Source organism: Phycodurus eques, chromosome 5 (genome assembly GCF_024500275.1).
Source record: "Phycodurus eques isolate BA_2022a chromosome 5, UOR_Pequ_1.1, whole genome shotgun sequence".
Taxonomy (NCBI): Eukaryota; Metazoa; Chordata; class Actinopteri; order Syngnathiformes; family Syngnathidae; genus Phycodurus; species Phycodurus eques.
In genome coordinates this window covers 5,976,157-5,999,444 of record NC_084529.1, presented here as the reverse complement: position 1 = coordinate 5,999,444, position 23,288 = coordinate 5,976,157, and the positions used below count along the sequence as shown (strand labels likewise).

General features: G+C 44.4%; 1 protein-coding gene across 1 annotated transcript in view; it reads right to left on the bottom strand.

Moving 5' to 3' along the window:
* Positions 1-287: 287 nt before the first annotated feature.
* LOC133402557 (anoctamin-1-like) overlaps positions 288-23,288 on the bottom strand; it is a 96,017-nt gene continuing 73,016 nt past the window's right edge. Inside the window, exons 19-25 of the mRNA XM_061676464.1 lie at positions 16,451-16,551; positions 13,303-13,445; positions 10,091-10,243; positions 9,698-9,750; positions 5,115-5,299; positions 3,033-3,138; positions 288-521 (exon numbers count right to left, since the gene is read on the bottom strand). Coding sequence (XP_061532448.1) covers positions 288-521; positions 3,033-3,138; positions 5,115-5,299; positions 9,698-9,750; positions 10,091-10,243; positions 13,303-13,445; positions 16,451-16,551 — 975 coding nt within the window. The remainder of the gene's footprint in view (positions 522-3,032; positions 3,139-5,114; positions 5,300-9,697; positions 9,751-10,090; positions 10,244-13,302; positions 13,446-16,450; positions 16,552-23,288) is intronic.

Genomic DNA, 23,288 nt, shown 5'->3' with positions numbered 1-23,288 from the left:
TGCGCAGTATATACATACATGCATGAATGTAACAAAATGAAAAATTGGATACTGAAATGAAATTCTTAGACACATTCTAAAAATAACATTTTAGGTTTGAGAATATCCACAGATTTTCAATATGACACCTTTCAGTTTCCACTACTCTCCGTACACATCAGCGAGTTGCACTCCTCATACTGTAATTGGAATGTTTAGAAAAGTTAAGATGGAAAAACAACACAAAAAAAACAAAATTGTGTTCATCCAAGTTTGTGCTTGCCAACTAAGAACCCATACTAGTTGTGCTAATAGGTGTAAATTTGCGAGTCTGGACGCGGCTGTGCTGTTGTGTTGTTATTGTTCCTGGTGCACTTGTTCACTGCAGAGGCACTGTTCTCAAGGTTAATGCTCTTCACTTGCTCTTCTTTCATGAAAAGATCTACCAATAAAATTTTCTCCTTGTGGATCTGGAGGCTGATGTCTTTTGGGATGTCTGGGATTAGCCAGTCCACAAGGTCATTCATCAACATGACAACATTCTGAAAACAAAGAGATCACTTGTTTTTGTTGTCTGTCATAGTTAATGGAATTTTATTGATAATTAGTCTTTTAATACTGTATAGGTGTGTCAGAAATGTTCCAGGGCGGGTGTCACAAAAGATACACAGTATGAAATACTGTATATCTTTTGTGCAAACAATCTAAACTACCAATAATGGATTCTAGCACACTTTCTTAGCCGTCTCTGCCACCCCTTTGTGCACTCCTGGGAGGATTCTTCCAAGATCCTTCACAGAACCATTGTCAAAGCCATCTTCATGTCATCCAGATGTAAAAAACGGGTCCCCTGGATCACACCTTTGAACTTTGGAAAAAGAAAAAAAAATAACACAGAGCCAGCCTCCGTGAGTAGGGATGTTGTCATGAACTGTCGGATGCTCAGGGCATTGTGAGCAGGTGCGTTGTCATGGCGAAGAAGCCATGAGTTCTTCTACCACAACTTTCAGCTCTTCTAGGGCACTGAAAAAAAGCAAATGCCACAGGATCTGCTTTTGTATGTGCCCGGTGGATTGTCTGGTCCACATTGGAGGGAAACCCCGCTGATTGGGTTTAAAATACAGCATCTATGACACCAGTCCTGGAACCTTTCTGACACACCTTGTATAAAAGACTACATTTGCCATGAAAAGCATACATTTTTGTCATTTACGAATTTACAACAACAGCCTTCTCAAAATTATCCACCATTACAATGGCCAAGTGAATGGTCACTGGCCTTCAATAATGGGGATTTATAGGTTGAGGATTGGTTGAACTCGTTCTGTTGATAAATTGAAAATCTTATATATTTTTTTTATTTCAGTGAAACTGCTTGAAGCAGTGGGTTACGCGAGCGAGTTGGTCTGGACCAAAGACCCAAACCAAAGTCTGGGCACAGCTTTATAGCATCAAGGTTTGGTAGATGAGTGACACTAGAAATAGTAATCAATTAAATACCTCTTCTATAAACTTTGTCTGAATCTGATTTGGGCATACGTTTTGTAGTCACCAGAAAATCAATCAAACACTACAGTAGGTGGTCATAGAAAGTCATGTTTAAAGCTGTGCCATTATGTGTCATACACAATAATCACTGGAGTTTGTTCTAGGTAATAATTGGACAGTGACTGTTTTTATGATTTTAACTTTCTAGATCACCACAATGGATTTGAAATAAAATGATTCTGATTGAAGATTGACTTTCTTAAATAGTCTACCGTCAAATATTTTCTTTTCATTCTGGGCATGCACTGTACAAAGCATAAATAACAGTAGAAACAACTGTAAAATGATTACAGCTTTTGGAATTAAAGGGAGAAATTTATCTACAGAACCTATTCAAATCGTTTGGACCTACGTTCACACAACAGGTATTCTTTTTTGCGACTGTGCAGCCTCACCCATCCACAAACGTACATGTACTGGAAATATACAAACCGGAATTCCGATGAAGTTGGGACGTTGTATAAAATATCAATTAAAAACAGATTACAATGATTTGCAAATCCTTTTCAACTTATTGTATGTTCAATTGAATATGTAATCTTTAAACTGATGAACCTTCTTTTTTGTTGTTGTTGTTGTTGCACATATTCTCTCATTTTGAATTTAATGCCTGCAACACGTTCCAAAAAAGCTGGGACAAGGGCAACTGAAGAAGGGGAAAGTTGAATAATCGTAAAAAAAACACACACACCTGTTCGGAATATTCCACAGGTGAACAGGTTAATTGGACACAAGTGAGTGTCATGATTAGACATAAAGGGAGCATCCCGAAAGGCTCAAGGCCAAAGAGGAAAAGCACCACCGCAAAGCCCAAAAGCCAGCTTCTGTGATGGTATGGGGGTGTGTTAGTGCTCATGGTATGCATGGGTAACTTGTACATCTGTAAAAGCACAATTAATGCTGAAAGGTACAGTACATACAGCTTTTGAATCAACATATGCTGCCATCCAAGCAACGTCTTTTTCAGGAACATCCTTGCTTATTTCAGCAAGACAATGCCAAGCCACACTCCGCAGGTGCTACAACAGCATGGTATCATAGTAAAAGACTGTGAGCACTGTACTGGCGTGCCAGAAGTCCGGACCTGTCTCGCATTGAAAATGTGTGGCACATTATGAAGTGCAAAATATGACAAAGGAGACTCCGGACGGTTAAGAAACTGAAGTTGTACATCAAGCAAGAATGGGAAAGCTTTGACAATTGTCCTCAGTTCCCAGATGCTTATTAAGTGTTGTTAAAGGGAAAGGTGATGTACACAGTGGCTGTCCCGGCGTTTTTGGGCCGTGTTGCAAGCATCAAACTGACAAATGAGTGAATATTTGGAACACAAAATAAATAAATAAATCAGTTGGAAAATGTAATGTTCAATTGAATATAGGTTGAAAATGATTTTCAAATCATTGTATTCTGCTTATTTTTTATTTTTATTTTTTATTTTTTTACACATCCCAACTTAACTGAAATTGTGACTTTACACTAAATATTCACATAAACACACACGTTACCTGAAAAACAATTACAAAGGCCAGCCGAATAGCCAGTACTGCCCAGAATTCCTTTGAAATCTCATACGGGGTTGTTGACCAAGGTGGTTCTCTGTAGTCCTTGTATCTATAAAAAGAAACAGAACTTTTCATATTTTGAATGCTTGATTCTTTACATATTGATTCAACAGCTTTTTCATAACATCACCAGTATATCCTAACCTTACTAAGACTATTTACTGGGACTGAATGTCCATTCAGCCTAAACCTTACGTGGCTAATGGACCAACGTTTCCTAAACGCACCCAAAAAATGGCAGGGGGTGGGGGGTTTGGGGGGGAACAGGCGCATGTCAGACAACACTCTTCATGCATTTCCGTATGCTAACGTAACGCTTATCATATAGGTGTGCAATGTATCAAAAAATCCACGGTTCGGATTGGATCAGCAAAAAAAAGAAGAAAACAGGAAAAAAAACTAAACAAACAGAACTTTGTCCTCCATTTATTTTGTAAAACACGCTCATTAAATAAAAACAACATTCAACCTAAAATGTCAAATATGTCTATTTTAAATTATATGACAACAACTTAAAGTGCAATGTAACGCATATGATACCTTCTCATTTTATACATGGACTGTGAATGAAAAACGTGAATTAAACACTAGTCTATGTCCACGTCATTGAAAAAGAAGAAATTTAAGAAAACAAAACCCAAAATGAATAATACTTAAAACTTCAAATTCAAACTTAAAATGTTACATTATCTGTGGTGACTGCGATATTCGTATTGGGTCTCTCGATCTTCCCCTCGAGTACTCCACTGTGATGTCATGAGCAGTCAAAGTAATAGCTTCCGTTACCCTGGAAGTGCCCAACACCCCAAAAGCTTTTCTAATAGCTTAAGCCTGCTGCGCAGTCAGATTGTGCAGCAAAGTACTCCTTAAATGCCGTAATTATAAGGAGTTGCTGGGCAGCCATCGTCTCACATGCCACTTACTGTATATGACGCAGGATCGAGGGTTTCAAGTTTCTCTGCTCCTCCGCAACACAAGCGATGAATACCTTCTACCGCTGCGCTTGACTAGTCAGTGTGGATTAAACGTGCTACCTTTGTGTGAACACGCAAAACTTTGTATTTATTTTTTTTTTTCACTCGACACCAACCAATCGAGACGGGTCCACGTGCAGCGTGGAATCACCTCCACAATTCACTGCTAATTGCGGCAAGATTTTCGTTTTCAAAATAACAATATGGACTAGCGACGGCTATCTGCAAATGTGGAGATTAGCTCATACTAGCTAACCGTTAGTGGGATCTTTTCATGCTCATGCTTCCGGGGCATGAGCATGAAAAGATCATATGGAAAAATGCCAAGTATGGCACCTCAACTCCTAAAAAGTTAAGCCATATGTTTAATTTACCCAAAGTCGGTGAAATAAGTAAGTTAAGTAAGTTTTATAACACTAATTGTTGAATGTGTGTGTGCACGCGCGTTTGTGGCCACTGTGGCATGTACCTGTTTTAATGTGTGTGACTGCATGTGCGTACGCCATTGCTGTTTTATAAGGCTTAATGTATGCGTGTGTGCGCGCACAGAAGTTGCACGTTTTTTGCCCACCCCCCACACCAACCAAATGTCCTCACATCAGATGTTCTCTGTCACCGACACTGATCTCCATTATTGGCGATGGCTGCTTTTTTTGGGCTTGAGCACCAGCCCTAAAAAATGTCTGTGTACGTGCCTGATTAACAAGAGGCTTGGTCTTTGTAGAACTGTTGAACTTTGTGGACCAAACCTTCTTTCTTTTCTCACTCAGGTGGTGATATGTTGTGCAGAAAGACTGCCCCAGAAAAATACTTACATTAAGATTATTTAGACAATTGCTTAACTAATTATGATATTACTACGTAGTACTCATTAAGAATAGCGATTGCCATCTTTTTTCCCCCTAAGAATTTGGAATTCATATTCAGCACTGTTGTTTTTAGCCTTAACGTGTTGCTAGCTGGATAATTTCAGACCTTGGCTGATGTGGTAAAGTTGATCTCATTTGGTCCTTTTCGTAACGACAACTGTGAACTGAGAAAGAGTTCCCACCTGCATATCGCAACTGGATAGCCAAGTTGCATGGGATCCATGGGCTCTTTCCCATCCTGGAAGTGGCTGACATTAAAATAGGAGAGGGTGTGGTTGACAAATCCATGCATGGTGCCATCAAGGCTGTACATGTACTGGTAGACCATTCGAGGGATGAAGTCTGAGGTGAAGGAGATGACAAATGCCTAGGAATTGTAGGTGAGCAGGGGTTGTTAGAGATGCTAATCAAGGATTTTGGCAACAAAATGGGAGTCAGACTGATAATGATTGATAATGCATTTTTAAATGTCTAAATAAGACATGCAGCATACACTGTAAAAAAATAATGATACAGAATGAAGACATCAAATTAATTAAGGCACTTTCCAAAGTGAGCGGAGAGTGGACTTTCAACTACCTCCCAACCCCATCAATGACTTCAATTCAGTCTTTGACATTTAATCACTCTACTCTATGCACCACTTGTGTAATGTTAGAATGTTAATGTTAAGAATACAAATACAGAAAACACCAAGTAAAATACCAAATCAAAGTTGATAAATGAAAGTCACATCAGCCGTCATCAGTTTTGATAGTCAGCAAATAAACTGCTTTTTTGCAAAGTTAACAGTTGATGTTAACTTTGGATTCCAAATCATCCGCAAGATGATTTGGAATCAAAAAGTTGACATTGTCCATCCATTTTCTACCGCTTATCCGAGGTCGGGTCGCGGGGGCAGTAGCTTTAGCAGGGACGCCCAGACTTCCCTCTCCCCAGCCACTTCATCCAGCTCTTCCAGGGGGATCCCGAGGCGTTCCCAGGCCAGCTGAAGGATGTAGTCTCTCCAGCGTGTCCTGGGTCGTCTCCGGGGTCTCCTCCCGGTGAGACGTGCCCGGAACACCTCACCGGGGAGGCGTCCGGGAGGCATCTGAATCAGATGCCCCAGCCACATCATCTGGCTCCTCTCGATGTGAAGGAGCAGCGGCTCTACTCTGAGATCCTCCCGGATGACCGAGCTTCTCACCCTATCTCTAAGGGAGAGCCCGGACACCCTGCGGAGGAAACACGTTCAGCCGCTTGTATCCTGGATCTTGTTCTTTCGGTCACGACCCACAGCTCGTGACCATAGGTGAGGGTAGGAACATAGATCGACCGGTAAATCGAGAACTTCGCCTTGCGGCTTAGCTCCTTCTTTACCACAATGGATTGATACAAAGTCCGCATCACTGCAGACGCTGCACCAATCCGCCTGTCAATCTCCCGTTCCATTGTTCCCTCACTCGTGAACAAGACCCCAAGATACTTGAACTCCTCCACTTGGGGCAGGATCTCATCCCCGACCCGGAGAGGGCACGCCACCCTTTTCCGACTGAGGACCATGGTCTCAGATTTGGAGGTGCTGATTCTCATCCCAGCCGCTTCACACTCGGCTGCGAACTGCTCCAGTAAGCGTAGGAGGTCACGGCTTGATGAAGCCAACAGCACCACATCATCAGCAAAAAACAGAGATTCAATACTGAGGCCACCAAACCGGACCCCCTCTACGCCTCGGCTGCATCGAGAAATTCTGTCCATAAAAGTTATGAACAGAATCGGTGACAAAGGGCAGCCTTGGCGGAGTCCAACTCTCACCGGGAACGAGTCCGACTTACTGCCAGATATGCGGACCAAACTCTGACTCCGGTCGTACAGGGACCGAACAGCCCGTATCAGGGGGTTCGGTACCCCATACTCCCGAAGCACCCCCCACAGGACCCCCCCGAGAGACACGGTCGAACACCTTCTCCAAGTCCACAAAACACATGTAGACTGGTTGGGCGAACTTCCATTCACCCTCGAGGACCTTACCAAGGGTGTAGAGCTGGTCCACTGTTCCACGGCCAGGAGAAAAACCACACTGCTCCTCCTGAATCTGAGATTCAACTTCTCGACGGACCCTCCTCTCCAGCACCCCTGAATAGACCTTACCAGGGAGGCTGAGGAGTGTGATCCCCCTGTAGTTGGAACACACCCTCCAGTCCCCCTTCTTAAAAAGGGGGACCACCACCCCAGTCTGCCAAACCAGAGGCACTGTCCCCGATGTCCACGCGATGTTGCAGAAGCGTGTCAACCAGGACAGCCCCACAACATCCAGAGCCTTGAGGAACTCCGGGCGAATCTCATCCATCCCCGGGGCCTTGCCACCGAGGAGCTTTTTAACTACCTCGGTGACCTCAACCCCAGAGATAGGAGAGCCCGCCTCAGAGAACCCAGACTCTGTTCCCTCATGGGAAGGCGTGTAGCTGGAATTGAGGAGGTCTTCGAAGTATTCTCCCCACCGACTCACAACGTCCCGAGTCAAGGTCAGCAGCGCCCCATCCGCACTATACACAGTGTTGATGGTGCACTGCTTCCCCCTCCTGAGACGCCGGATGGTGGCCCAGAATTTCCTCGAAGCCATGCGGAAGTCTTTCTCCATGGCCTCACCGAACTCCTCCCATGCCCGAATTTTTGCTTCAGCAACCACCAAAGCTGCATTCCGCTTGGCCAGCCGGTACCCATCAGCTGCCTCAGGAGTCCCACATGCCAAAAAGGCCCGATAGGACTCCTTCTTCAGCCTTACGGCATCCCTCACCGTTGGTGTCCACCAACGGGTTTGGGGATTGCCGCCACAACAGGCACCGACCACCTTACGGCCACAGCTCCTGTCGGCCGCCTCAGCAATGGAGACGCAGAACATGGTCCACTCGGACTCGATGTCCCCCGCCTCACGCGGAACATGAGCAAAGTTCTGTCGGAGGTGGGAGTTGAAACTCCTTCTGACAGGGGATTCCGCCAGACGTTCCCAGCAGGCCCTCACAATACTTTTGGGCCTGCCACGTCGGACCGGCATCTTCCCCCACCATCGGAGCCAACTCACCACCAGGTGGTGATCAGTTGACAGCTCTGCCCCTCTCTTTACCCGAGTGTCCAAGACATGCAGCCTCAAGTCCGATGACACGACCACAAAGTTGATAATTGAACTGCGACCTAGGGTGTCGTGGTGCCAAGTGCACGTGTGGACAGCCTTATGCTTGAGCATGGTGTTCGTTATGGACAATCCGTGACGAGCATAGAAGTCCAATAACAGAACACCGCTCGGGTTCTGATCGGGGGGGCCGTTCCTCCCAATCACGCCCTTCCAGGTCTCACTGTCATTGCCCACGTGAGCATTGAAGTCCCCCAGCAGAACAATGGAGTCCCCAGCGGGAGCGCTCTCCAGCACCCCCTCCAAGGACTCCAAAAAGGGTGGGTACTCTGAACTGTTGTTTGGTGCATAGGCACAAACAACAGTCAAGACCTGCCCCCCCCACCCGACGGCGGAGGGAGGCTACCCTCTCGTCCACCGGGGTGAACCCCAACGTACAGGCGCCGAGCCGGGGAGCAATAAATATACCCACAACTGCTTGGCGCCTCTCACCGTGGGCAACTCCAGAGTGGAAGAGAGTCCAACCCCTCTCGAGAGGATTGGTACCAGAGCCCAAGCTGTGCGTGGAGGCGAGTCCGAGTATATCTAGTCGGAACTTCTCGACCTCACACACCAGCTCGGGCTCCTTCCCTGCCAGAGAAGTGACATTCCACGTCAGCTTCTGTAGCCGGGGATCGGATCGCCAAGGTCCCCGCCTTCGGCCACCGCCCAGCTCGCACTGCACCTGACCCCTATGGCCCCTCCCACAGGTGGTGAGCCCATGGGAAGGGGGACCCACGTTACTCTTTCGGGCTGTGCCCGGCCGGGCCCCATGGGTGCAGGCCCGGCCACCAGGCGCTCGCCTTCGAGCCCCATCATCCAGAGGGGGGCTCCGGTGACCCGCGTCCAGGCAAGGGAAACCTGAGTCCATTTTTTTCTCGTCATCATAAGGGGTCTTTGAGCCATGCTTTGTCTGGTCCCTCACCTAGGACCTGTTTGCCATGGGTGACCCTGCCTGGGGCATAAAGCCCCAGACAACTTAACTCCTAGGATCATTGGGACACACCACGATAAGGTGACAGGCTCATGGAGGGGTTGACATTGTGTTTCTCTTTAACTTCCTTATCAATGGCTCAATGTATTCACAATGGCTCAATGTATTCACTGAGACAATGACATGACAACTTAAACGGAAAATTCTATTGCCAGAATTTATTTAATTAAGAACTTTACATAACACAATAAAATACATTCATGGAAAAAAATGCAGCTGATTTCATAATAATTCCTGATTCCATAACATAATGTCCTATTTGACATATTAAGCATCATTTGTATTCCTAGTAATTTTGGTTACTATCAAGAAAACCATGGCTATATATCGGCCGTTAAACTCTTATGAGCTATTTTCATTGTAATATTTGTAAAAAAGAATGTACCTTTAGTTGTACCATGCATTAAAAAATGATAGAAGTGAAGAAACAAGAGTGGTCTAATAACTTTTTCTATGACTGCATTACGAAAAGGTTTAATCAATGTGGGTTCGCATAGTTTAACATTAAACGCTTGTCAATGCAATTAAATATAGTTTTCTTTTTTTTTTAAGACGTCAGGGATTACGATGAGTGTAACAAAAAATATTTTAAGAAACAAGTAGCAATTCTTGTTTGTACTTACATTGATAATGACTGCCACTTTGGCCACCCCTCTTAGGATGTTGTACCATATACCTGAGGATTAAAAAAAATAAAAAATGATGTATAATAAACTGTATTACCTGGATTTCTGCATAGTCTGCAAATCAAAAGAACAGACAAATTTTACAAAATAAAAACTAAAACCACATAAATATGTCTATGTTTTTATTGAACACAACATGCAAATATCACAGTGAAGGGTAGACAAAGGATGTGAATCTTAAGATTCATTAACTTGGTAGTCTTCTCTGTGTGTGTGTGTTTGTGTGTATATATATATATATATATATATATATATATATATATATATATATATATACACACACGCACACACACACAGAGAAGATTTTGAGATATATTGAAGACTACCAACCAATGTCTTTGGCTCTTGCCGCCACTGGTCTTCGCAACTCGGTCACAAACTTCTTTGCATCAAGTCGTATTTCAATTATGTTGTTAAGCAGAGCAAACAATGGAGCCAAGGGGAAGGACGCCACAAATAATGTGACAAAACCAAACTGGATAACTGGGGAAAGAACAACAGAGAAGAAAATACATGAATGAATGAAATGTCAGTTTATTATTTGTGATGACTATATTTAGTGTATGACGGCTCGGTGAACATCAACAAAAAGACTACCTGTGAAGGAAAATAATTTCCATGCCTTGTCTTTGGGACCTTGTCCTTTTGAGTACAATTTATAACTTGGTGAAAGTGGGAACATACTCCAGATAAAGGGATAATATGAGAGCTGTACCTTTTCAGTCAACTCTTCACAACAAACTGATATAGCAAGCACATCACTGCAAACACAACACAGATCCATCTGTTCTTCTTCTTGTGCTCCATTTTTGTCAACAAGATCCAGAGAGTTTGGTAATCCGTGTCATGCTCGGGCCCATGAGATATCCAGTACATTTGGCTGGTGTGAATGCTCCGATCAACACACAAGCGACACTTCCCACAGAAGGTCGGGCAGAAATGGTCATGCACAATTACTGTAATGTGACGGCTGATCCACCATTTATAAGAATAGGATAGAACTAGAAATAGAAAGCGTTTATTGTCATTGGATGGTGCAGATAGAATGCAACTCCCCAGTTTGTGTTATCAAGAATAAAAAATAAACGATGCAAAACAAGACTAAATTATGCTGTGAAAATGGCAGTAAAGGGCAAGTTATATGTAAAGTCGTAGCAGAGTCAGGAATGTTATAATTGTAAAAAAAAAATAAAGTAGCACCAATAAACTGTAGAATAAGTGTTGGTGTTATTGTGAGTTCAATGTAGTGTGGGAAGAAGTCACTTCTGAGTTTGTTTGTTCTGGTCCTGCCGGACTAGTAGTCCCTGCCAGAGGGCAGCAGTTTGAAGAGGGGGCAGCCAATGATTTCCGGTAGAGGCTTCAATGAGTGGATAGGAAGCGCGTCTCATCCACTCTTTGAAGCCACTTCCGTTCTGCCACAGTGCAGTGAGAGAACCACATTGTGATGCAGTACATCAGAATGCTTGCGATGGTCGAACTCAAGCAGCTTCTGTAAGATGGTTGGTTTTCCTGAGCACCCCCAGGAAGTGCAGATGCTGTCATGCCCTCTTGGTGACAGCCGAGGTGTTTCCGGACCAGGAGAAGTCCACATAGGTCACAGTGCCTAGGAAGGTGAAGGTGTGGACCATGAAGATGAAGGTGTGGTGTGTTCGCCAAGTCGGCATCATTTAACTCATTTAGAACAACCTACTTGGTCTCAGTGGCAGACTGATTATTTTATGCCATGGATTTTATACCTCTCCAGGCAGGTTTGATGTCACTACTTATAATACTGACTTTGTAGTGTGTCATCTGCAAACATCAGGACGGTGTTGCTGGAGTGGGCAGGTCTGCAGTTGATTGAGTATCGGGCTCAGTACACAGCCTTGTGGGGAACATGTGCTCAGTATCCACAAGGAGGAGTGGCAGGGATCAAGTTTGAGTGTTTGGGGTCAGTTGGAAAGAAAGTTCTGCGGGGAGTCTCAGGTCAGCCAGCTTACTGACCAGGATGTCGGGGATGATTGTGTTAAAGGCTGAGCCCTAGTCGGTGAGTGCATTATGACGTAGTGTCCCTGGAGTTCGAGGTGGCTCAGCGTGGTGTTTCGTGTAATGGCTACTGCTTCCTTGGTCTATCTGTTTGCACTGTTGGCAAACTGGTAGGGGTCAGAGGATGGAAGAAGGGATGCCTTTTTTGTTCTTGTAAGTCCAGTCACTTCAAGCCCTTGGTAATGACTGGGGTTAGTGCAACTGGGCAGTAGTCCATGAGGCTGATCGTTGTAGTTTTCTTGGGTAGATAATGCTGGCAGACTTCAGGCAGACCGGTAGTGTGACTTGTGACAGGAACAGATTAAAATTGTGGTGCAGACTTGCACGAGCTGGGCAGCCTAGGCCTGAGCACCCTTCAAGGAACCCCATCAGGCTAAGACACCCAGGTGGTTTCCTGAGTTTGACCCTGCTGAGTATCGGTTTCACTGCCTGTACCTCAACCATTGCTGGTTGGTGGCTGGGAGTTGCCTGAGGAAGGTATATTGGTAACTGCCAATTTCATAATAGCGATAAATACAAATACAAAAAAATAACGACAAAAAATCAATCAGATTTAAAAAGTCCATGTTATATCCGGTCATGGACATGCACATATGTGAAACCAACATGCATGTCACATGGTGTAATTAATCATCATTCTACTTAGCATGCATGGGAGTCATCACCAGGTTTGTGAGTTGTTGCTGTGTAGGTAAGTGGGACAAGTGGGGACAGAGACCCAGAGCGGTCAGCCAGCCACAACAAATTGTACATGCCTGCCCCCTAAGGAGAAGACGCAAGGACCTGACCACCAGCGCCCCAAACACCCATGGTCCATTCTAACTCAATGGGCCCTTTTTTCCTGACTGCCGTAAATCCGGTGAGGTGGGCGACGCAAGTGTGTGCTAGAGACGGGTTAGACCCGTGTCGGTAATTTTGAAGAACAGCGCAGCCCAGTGAATCTACGGGTTGTGCCACTGTGGGAGTGTTTACAGCAGACTTAATTTGCCCCCAATCAAAGCGGCTCTTCTCATTCCCTTTAAAAGTGGTGCAATGACAGTCTGGACAGAGACAAAAGGATGATGATGCGGAAGAGGATGATGATGTGTACTCGCAGGGATCCGTGCATGTGTGAAGCATTGTTCCTTCTCTTGGCCAGTGTGGCAACAGTGAGCAGGTACCCTTATTAAATACAGTATGAGCTGGTGATAACCGCGGACCTGTGTGCGCAGTGAGCCTTGCGCTTGCATGAAAATCAGAATCCATTGGCATTTGCGCGCCGCCGCAGATGCGCTGTCTACGAAAATAGAGCCCAACACCTCAGCGCTCCCATGTGTTACAGGAGAGGTAATTCAAGATATAACTAATAGGAGACCACTAAATAAGCACAAGCTCTGAACTTATTCATTTTGGTCAAATTTCTCACATTACAAAAAAAAACAAAAAAACTTTTGGCTATTCACTTCAGTTGTATGTACTAGAATTACAAAGGTCATTTGTTTATATGTATGTGTAAATTTTTAATAATTGGTACTCACTCATTTCCATATATTCAGGAGTTAACCCTGAAAATGGCTCCAGGAAGTGGTCGGTTTCGAATCTCTGCAACTTCTTCTTCCTCTCTTCTTCCTGAAAAGTGCCCGGCTTTGACTGGATGTAGCGAATAAGCTTCTTTAGCTTTCTGAGGAATGTACAAATACACACATACTAAGATGGAGATCATTTGATATTTTATTTGATATTGGTTACCGTTCAGTTGATTTTGATGTATACATTTTGATTTGGTAAAAAAGTACAATTAAAAAAAAAAAAAGTCAAAGTAAAATTGGAGAAACAGGCCATGGATTTGTTCAGATTTATACTTTTTCACAAGGTCTATTGTTCATTTTCTAACATATTTTTGGAATGGGCTAAAGAATTAATAGAAAAGCAAATGTTCCATTTGTACTCCCAATTTTTATCTGATCTCCCTTAAAATCCCTGTAAAGTGAAAATAAATGTCTTCCTAAATTTGACAAACTTGTGAACAACCCTAAAATGAGGCTTCACAACCATGACTTTGCTCTCAAATGCTGTGGGCATGTCCGCTGAGTATGCTGAAACCGCACCCCGTTCAACTGTCAATTTTCAATCCAATACCACAACAACAACTTGAAAAATGGCTGCTACTTCGTCTCGCGTCTTACTTATGCCTCGCCTATATTACTGTAATGTCATCTGGTACGACACGTTTCCTAGCAACACAAAAATACTCCCAAGGTCTGCTAATGAAAGTGATCCGTGCTGTCTCCTGGTCTGGTTTCAATGCTCCTACTGGTCTGCGTCGCCATGGAATACTAAGACTTCCCAAACTCAATATCTATCAAAATTCATGTATAATGTACCAAGTCATCAAAAAGTTGAATCCCATACTAAGCGAGTTTAGTATAATTTTAATAATTGGGATTAGCTCCTCTATACATGCACATAATGCCAGGCACAATATAATATAATCAATCATATTGATTGATTATATTATATTGTCATCAATCAATGCCCTATTTTGTTTTGTCTGTAAACTATTAATTGTGTGTGTATCTTGCACTATGTTCTAGTTGTCTTTTGTTATTGTGTTAAATGTCCTAGTGCCCAACTAATAAGATTTTGAGCGGGAAGTCTGTTTTCAGGTTGTGTGGTAGACTTCAGTATACAGTAATCCCTCGCTATATTGCACCACTTATTGTGGATTCAGTGCATGGCATATTTAGTAGAGTAGCCAAATATTGTACTCAAGTAGGAGTATTGTTACGTAACACTAATATGACTCAAGTAAAAGTAAAAAGTAGTCATCCAAATATTTACTTGAGTAAGAGTAAGAAAGTACTCATTGAAAAAAACTACTCAAGTAACTTGTGAGAAACTTCAGATATATATTTTTTAAAATAAGGGCATGAACGTCAAATAAAATTTTATATATATATATATATATATATATATATATATATATATACTGTGGGGATAAAGTATTCAGACCCCCTTAAATCTTTCACTTTGTTATATTGCAGCCATTTGCTAAAATCATTTAGCAATCATTCATTTTTTTCCTCATTAATGTACACACAGCACCGCATATTGTTATTGTTGAAATTTGTGCTTATTTACTAAAAAAGAACTTAAATTATGAAGTGAACACATAACTTACATAACTTTGTTTGAGTCATGAAAATATATCCGTCTAAAGCCTCTGGTGGCTGAAATATATCCTACCCGGATGTCGCGGGGCTTTTCCACGTGGCGACAATGAGGCGCTCTAAAGCAGTTTCTCAAATGGGGGTTCGTGGACACCGAGTGGTCCTTGGAGTAATTGCAAGGGGTCTGTGAAAATAAAATATCTTTCTAAAAGCCTCCTATGAGATTTATAGAAATAATAATATTTTACTCTTATGTGACTGAGACCTTTATCTATCTAAACTTCAGAGAGGACTTTTTTATATAATATCCATTGAGATTTGCGGGGGGGTGGGGGGGGGGGGGGGGCGTCCTGACGGTCAATCAAAAAAATTATTTAGTTCCCCAAAAAGGTTGAGAACCTTTTTGGGGAACTAAATAATTTACATAGCCAAAGGTTGAGAACCTTTTTGGGGAACTAAATAATTTACATAGCCACTCCCACCACACTTCAGTTGTACAGCCGGGTTCAAGACCCTTGTCCTGCATGCTTCTTGTGCTGTCCCACTACTGGCCCATACAACACTCATATCTAATGTGGCTTTACTCATAAGGCTTTACTTTTCTCATCGTGTTTACAGTTAGTGCTTTGTCTTTTGTCTTCCTTTCTCACTTCCCTCTAGAAACTTTGTTCTGTTCGACTGATTCTCAATAAATATCCATTATAATACTAAGAAACCACAGCGTCAGTTTAAAAACGCCATTAACACGTCCCACACCGAGGGACCCAGGGCGGTCCGCCGGCCCCACCGAGGCGCCCCGACAACTGTCCACCCGGTGGAGGCCGCAGGGACCCAATCCCACCCCCTCAGCCACCGCCACCACACACACCCCGCCACCCTGCCTCCTCCAACCCCAGGAGAGCCAGCCAGCCCCCCACACACACACATTCTCGCCAGCACCCACTACCCGCCCCCGAGTGTGGGAGGTGGACCCACCCCCCCAAACCAGGCAGGGACAAAAACCCACAGCAGGCCCCACAGCCCGCAGGGGGCCACCTCGATCCCCCATGGGAAGAGGAAGAGGCAAACGTGGAGAGAAGAGGAGGAAGCAGGCCCGAGGAGCGACAGTTCTGAATCTTCAAAAGTTACTACTATATACAGTAGTTTTCAGTCTTTGCACGTTTTCAGCAATTATCTTCGAACATGTGTAATGGTTTTCAAAGCAAATCTCTAAATTCACTTTACAGGGACTTTACAGTGTTAGAGATTGTTGTATAGCAAGATTCATCTAGCTTTTCAAAATGTTTTATGTAGTTGAGTTCAGTGTAAGGTAAGTACATTTTTAGTGCATGTTGCTTTGCAGTGACTGAATACTTTCATCACCACAGTATTTCTGTGATTTACAGCGGGACAAGTGGGTTGACACATTTCTGCCTGAATAGATACATTACGGAGAAATGGCAGTGCACAAAATGTTTAAAATGCAAATATATTTTTATTTCAAGTAGTACCCATTCAACAGGTTATTCAAACTTACGGTATTCCAATCTCAAAAAGGTTGTTCTGAATTAGCTGCTTTCCCAACATGGTGATACTCAGCTGAATACACAACTCCATCAGGCAGCCTCCATGAGTACACTGTAAATCCAGAATCAGGTTGTGAAACAGCAGACCTACTTTTCAGTGTCAATTCTCCAAAAAACAACAACAAAAATATTCATGTCGTATGTGTAATGATTCCGCAATTTCTGAAAATTGTGTAGTCTTTGTAGCGTAAATTCGCAGGGATGAAGAAATCTGATATCACACAACAATGGTGGTGCTCATTGTGAATTACTGTAAATGGTAACTAGACTGCACTTCCTTCGCACTTTACAAAGCCTCACATTTATCCATTCACACATACATTCATACAGCCCCCCAAAAAGCCTAAATTATAAGATTTTGTAAACTACAGTATATATTTAATATGCTACTGTATATATCATTCATACTAAACAACAGGGGCAAATGTACTTGTAGGGTCCGAACTCAACTCAGCCCCTCATGCAATTACAAATTTTAAAATTCATACAATACCATTATTTTGAAACAGCAATTTTTTTAAAATCAGAAGCAGAATCGTTTTTATTTGCCAAGTACCGTATTTTCATGACCATAGTCTGGTTTGGTGCTGCTACAAAAAAGGACAAACTCCGACTCCAACGGACAATCAAAACTGCTGAAAGGATTGTCGGTACCCCCCTACCCACCATTGAGGACTTGCACGCTGCCAGAACTAAGACAAGGACGTGCAAAATCCTCTCGGACCCTCCGCACCCCGGTCACCAGCTCTTCCAGCTCCTTCCCTCAGGTAGGCGCTACCGATCAATGCAAACTAGAACTAGTAGACATTCCAACAGCTTCTTCCCTCTTGCGATCAACTTCTTAAACACCTAACCTATAATTCCATTACAACAAGCTGGCAATTTTTTGACTTGAGTTCGTTGTCACATTTCTGTGGGGCCAATTATGTATTACTCGTGCACTCACTGTAGTTGTCTTGCCATGCTGCACTATTTGCATATACTGGCCACTCATGCCAGAGTAGCATCTGCTCCATTTGCACACTGATTGAGGAGTATCTGTAACATTTGCACAATCAACATTGTCCCAGATGATCGCACTACTCGTCACTTTAAACCGCATACACTCCTTGAAGTCTCAGCGCCCTTTGCACAATGGTCATTGCACCGGACTATTGCAATATTAGTCGTTCGAACTGCTCTAAGTGCTAGAGGACTCTGCATCTTTTTGGACAATTGTTTTTTGTCAATGTCTTTATGTCTCGAAAGTGTTCTGTAAATTGACTGTCTGTTGTACTAGAGCGGCTCCAACTACCTGGAGACAAATTCCTTGTGTGTTTTGGACATACTTGGCAAATAAAGATGATTCTGATTCTGATTCTGATAAGGCGCACTTAAAAGTTTTAAATTGTCTCCAAAATGGACAAGGGCGCGTTATAATGTGGCGCGCCTTATGTGTGCACCGAGTTCCAAAATCTGTAAATGTTGTTGGGTGACTTTAATGAGCGCTCCGCTTGGCTGACTGGGAGCATTTCCTGCCAACACGCTGCTTATATAGAGGAAGGCGGACATGACTGAGGACAGCATGCGGACGTAAAGGGGGAAGGGTGCGCGTGACAGAGGACGCTAAAGGCACGCCCCCAGTAGGTATATAGTTCCAGTATGTGCATCGGTTTGGCTAAGGACCCCGAAAATGGCACCTACGAAGAGACACGCTTACGAAGCACAATTTAAACTGCAAGCTATCAGTTACGCGGAGGAACATGGGAATCGAGCAGCCGCGAGAGAATTCAAGATCAACGAATGCACGATTCGCACTGGACTGCACTTATATAGCACTTTATCTACATCATCACAGTGCCCTAAGCCCTTTACAAAGCCTCACACACACATTCATAAACCAATGGGTGACTGCTGCCATGCAAGGCACTGCCAGGCCCACTAGGAGCAAATAAGTGCAGTCCATTTACCATTTATTTTCCCTAAGATATCAAATAAAAAAATTTTTTTTAATGTATCTCAAGATTCAAATTAACTTTGCTGGTTGCATTCCTTAACCGAAGAGCACTGACGTCCGTATTATAGGGAAGCTTTTATTTTGAAGGTGGCTTCTGCCGCGAGTTGGCGACCTATTACCGTAATGCCTAGTATGAACAAAATTAGGGGCGGCTGGCTTGACTGCTACTTTACGAGTGGAGGCTGGCTTGACTGCAGTGGAAACAAGGTGAGGTGGCCCAAGTTGGAAGACCAACTTGAGCAATGGATTAATGAGCAAAGATCAGCGGGAGAAGAGTCTCTACAGTCACCATTCGACTGGGTGCAATAACTCGGAGCTTGCCATCATTCTGGGAGGCTTGACGAAGGAACTCCAACCGCTGGACATCGGTGTGAACAGGGCGTTCAAAGTGAAGTGAGCAGCGTGGGAGCGATGGATGACAGATGGCGAACACAGCTTCACTAAGACTAGGAGGCAGCGCCGGGGGAGTTACGCCACAATTTGTGACTGGATTGTGGATGCTTGGGCTAACATGTCTGCTTGCACTGTTGTTCGAGCTTTCGTAAAAGCCGGCATCATTTCTGAGGAGCCGCACGGCAACGAGACTGACTCCGATGTGTACGAGAGGGAACCTGGCATGTTTGATGGAGAACTTGTCCAGCTGTTCATTTCGGATACAGAACATGAGGACTTTGATGGATCTGTGGATGAGGATTGATCACAAAATAACGTGAGTTCATTGTTAATTACTTTAATAAACTCAGTTTTGCTCCCGCTGCCTTTTTAAAAACATTGTTTTAGCGTGCATGCATGCTACCATATGTTTTAAGCTAGCATGCCTGGGCCCAATAATACGGTGCGCCTTGGAATTTGTCTCCGGCAGTTGGAGCCGCTCTAGTACAACAACAGACAGCCATTTTGACAAAAATAACTTTTGAGAGACATAAAAACACACTATGGAGAGTCACTGAGCAATGAAAGGTTACTGGAAATGCTGATACAATGACATTTGTGCAAATAATGGCCTCCAGCAATTTAGAGGAGTTGGAAATGACTAATCGAGCAATAATTTGTTAGTGAACATTGTGCAAATGGTCCAGATAGTTCTCAAGCACATAAGTGGTCAGTATTGGTCAACAACAGATATGCAAATATGCAGAGGGACGGGTGATTGTACGAATAATGTACAAGTTTCCCGACAGAGATATGACAACAATTTCATGACAAAATTGAAACCATGTTACAATAGAATTGCAAGTTAACTGTTTAGGAAGTTAAAGGCAAGAGGGAAGGTGTTGGAAAGTCTGCTGGTTTTAGTTTGCATTGATCGATAGCGCCTACCTGAGTGAAGGAGCTGGAAGAGGTGGTGACCAGGATGCGTAGGGTCCAAGAGGATTTTGCATGCTCTTGTCCTAGTTCTGGCAGCGTGCATGTCCACTAGGGTTGATAGGGGGGGGGCTGACATTTTTTCAGCAGTTTTGATTGTCCGTTGCACTCTGAGTTTGTCCTTTTTTGTGGCAGCACCAAACCAGACTGTGATGGATGAACACAGGACTGATTCGATGACTGCTGTGTAGAACTGCCTCAACAGCTCCTGTGGCAGGCCGTGCTTCCTCACAAGCCCCAGGAAGTACATCCTCTGCTGAGCCTTTTTGAGGATGGAGTTGGTTTCCCAATTCAGGTCCTGAGAGACTGTAATTCCCAAGAACTTGAAGGTCTCGACAGTTGACACAGGGCAGTTGGACAGCGTGAGGGGCAGCTGATGCCTACTGAAGTCCATGATCATCTCTACAGTTTTGAGTGTGTCCAGCTCCAGGTTTTGTCTGCCGCACTAAAGCTCCAGCCGCTCCACTTCCTGCCGATACGTAAACTCGTCACCGTCTTTGATGAGACTGATGACGGTGGTGTCGTCTGCAAACTTCAGGAGTTTGACAGCCGGGTGTATTGAGGTGCAGTCGTACGTGTAGAGAAAGAAGAGCAATGAAGAGAGGACACATCCTATGGGCACCCCGGTGCTAAAGACACGTGTGGTTGAGGTGGTGTAGCCCAGCCTTACCTGCTGTGTCCTGCCCATCAGGAAACTATAAATCCACTGACAGATGGCGGGCGAGACCCTGAGCTGTAGAGGTTTGGAGGAAACAAATTCAGGGATGAGGGTGTTGAACGCAGAGCTAAAGTCCTCGCGTAGGTCCCCGTGCCGTCAAGGTGTTCTCAAAAGAAGTGACACAATTTGTCATCCCTTCCCCAGAGATGCCACTAGTCCTCTGCATCCCTTGGCTCAAACAAGACAACCCTGCCATACATTGGACCCACCTGTCTATCAGTAGTTGGAGTCACTTCTATCATTCCCACTGTCTTCTTTCGGCCGTCCCGTCCTCCAGCACACCTGAGCCACCAGTTACACCTACTGATTTCTCCCGGGTCCCAGAAGATTATCACGATCTATCTCCCGTGTTTAGCAGGGAACTCGCCATCTCTCCTCCGTTCACTTCTTGAGATACATCATCGCCAAAGGACAGTTACAACCAGACCCCGCAAAGATCCAAGCAGTCGTCAACTCGCCCATTCCCTCCACCCGCAAGGAGCTTCAATCTTTCCTAGGTTTTGCCAATTTCTATCGACGTTTCATCCTTGACTACAGCAAGGTTGCCGTACCTCTCACCAGTCTCACCTCCACTAGCTCACCTTTCCATTGGACCCCTGCCACTTTGCAAGCATTCAAACGCCTCAAGGAACTGTTAACCAGTGCTCCCATCCTGCGACACCCTGACCCCTCCCTCATGTTCGTGGTGGAGATTGACACCTCTGACACGGGGGCGGGAGCCGTCCTCTCCCAGCAGGACCCTGTTTCGCAAAAACTTAATTCCTGTGCCTTTTTCTCCCGTGACCTGTCTACATGCGAGCAGAATTATGACGTAGGGAACCGAGAGCTGCTAACCATCGTCTGGGCGTTGGAGGAGTGGAGGCACTGGTTGGAGGGGACTGTTACATATTTTTTATATGGACTGACCACAAAAACCTGGATTATCTCCATTCCGCCAAGCGGCTTCATCCCCGGCAAGCTCGCTGGACTTTATTTCTTAGTCGGTTCAATTTCTGACTGTCCTTCCATCCTGGTTCGTGCAATGGCAAGCGTGATGCCCTCTCCTGTATGTATGCACCCCCCTCCAGCCCAACAGAACCAGAATCCTCCCTTCCTCGTGATTTTTATTGGAGCAGCCACTTGGAAGATTGAGTAGTTAAAGAGGCTCAGAAGACTCACCCGGATCCCAAGACCGGACCTCCTAACCGGCTGTTTGTACCCGATTCTGCACACTCTGACATCTTTCAGTGGGCCCCCAACTCCAAGCTCACCTGTCATTCCGGCATCACCCGCACCATCCATTTCATCCAGCAACACTTCTGGTGGCCCAGCCTAGCCTAGAACACCCGAGAGTTTGTCCTAGCCTGCTCCATCTGTGCTCGAGGTAAAGCTTCGCATCAACCCCGAGCTGGTCTGCTGCGCCCCTGACACCATCATCCTCACTATTATAGACTGGTTCTCCAAGTGTGTTCATTATCATCATTATTATTATATACCCAAAATTACCCTCTGCTTTTGAGACTGCTCACCTTCTTGTCCTTCACGTGTTCAGACTTCATGGTATCCCTGATGACATTGTATCGGACCGGGGTCGTCAGTTCTCTTCCCAGGTCTGGAAAGAGTTCTTTAAGGCGGTAGGCGCAGCAGCCAGTTTGTCTTCCGGCTACCACCCCCAAACCAACAGTGGGTAAATATAAACCTGGAATCCGCTCTTTGCTGCGTCACTGCTCGCCATCCTGCCTCCTGGTGCAGTTTCCTCCCATGAGTGGAATATTTCCACATCTCCCTCACCAGCTGCGCTAAAGGTATGAGTCCCTTTGTGGCATGTTATGGTTTCCAACCTCCTTTGTTTAAGGACCAGGAGCATACTGTGGCGTTTCCCACGGTGAGGGAGCATCTCCGACGGGTCCAGTCTGTGTGGACGGACGTCAAGGCTGCTCTAACTCAGTCTACGGAGAAAAATAAGCGGCTGGCGGATCTTCATCGATCCTATACTCCGGAATACAAGATGTGTCTGATGGTTTGGCTCTCCTCCCGTGACCTCCCACTCCAAACGGAACCCCGTAAGCTTGCTCCTCGCTACACTGGTCCATTTCCTATCACCAAACTCATCAATGCCACATCTGTTAAATGAAAACTTCCCCAATCCCTCAAGATCCATCCAACATTCCACGTGTCTCTGCTTCAACTGGTCTCCACCACTGCCCTTAGCCCTCCGACCATAACCATAGTGACAGAACCTCACTTTAAAAAATCCATCTACCTTTGTTCTATTATAATGTTGAACAATAACATGTAATAATCACAGACCTTTTACTAACTTATTACATTACACCTTTTTATCCTCAACACCGAGTTAATACTTTTGAAATAGATGGACTGAAATGTATACATTGTTACTCACCACTGATTCTGCAGCCATGTTGGTGTTAAAAAACATTCCACACTCCAAATTTTGTCGCTTTAGTCCACAACACTTCCCCAACAAAACCCAACAGGATTGTTTTCAAAACAGTCAATTTACACAATGCTTTGAAGTTAGATCTCAGAAGTTTGAAGTGGGATATTTCCTACTTTACATCACTCTGGAATGGAGCATCAGTACATTTTCATCTAATCTCTATCTTCACATTGCAATATGGAACACAACCTGTGAGAGTTGATGTTGGAATACAAAGTAAAGGCTACCAAGGTTAGCCGATAATATAGTTACAGTTATAGATTTGTTGTT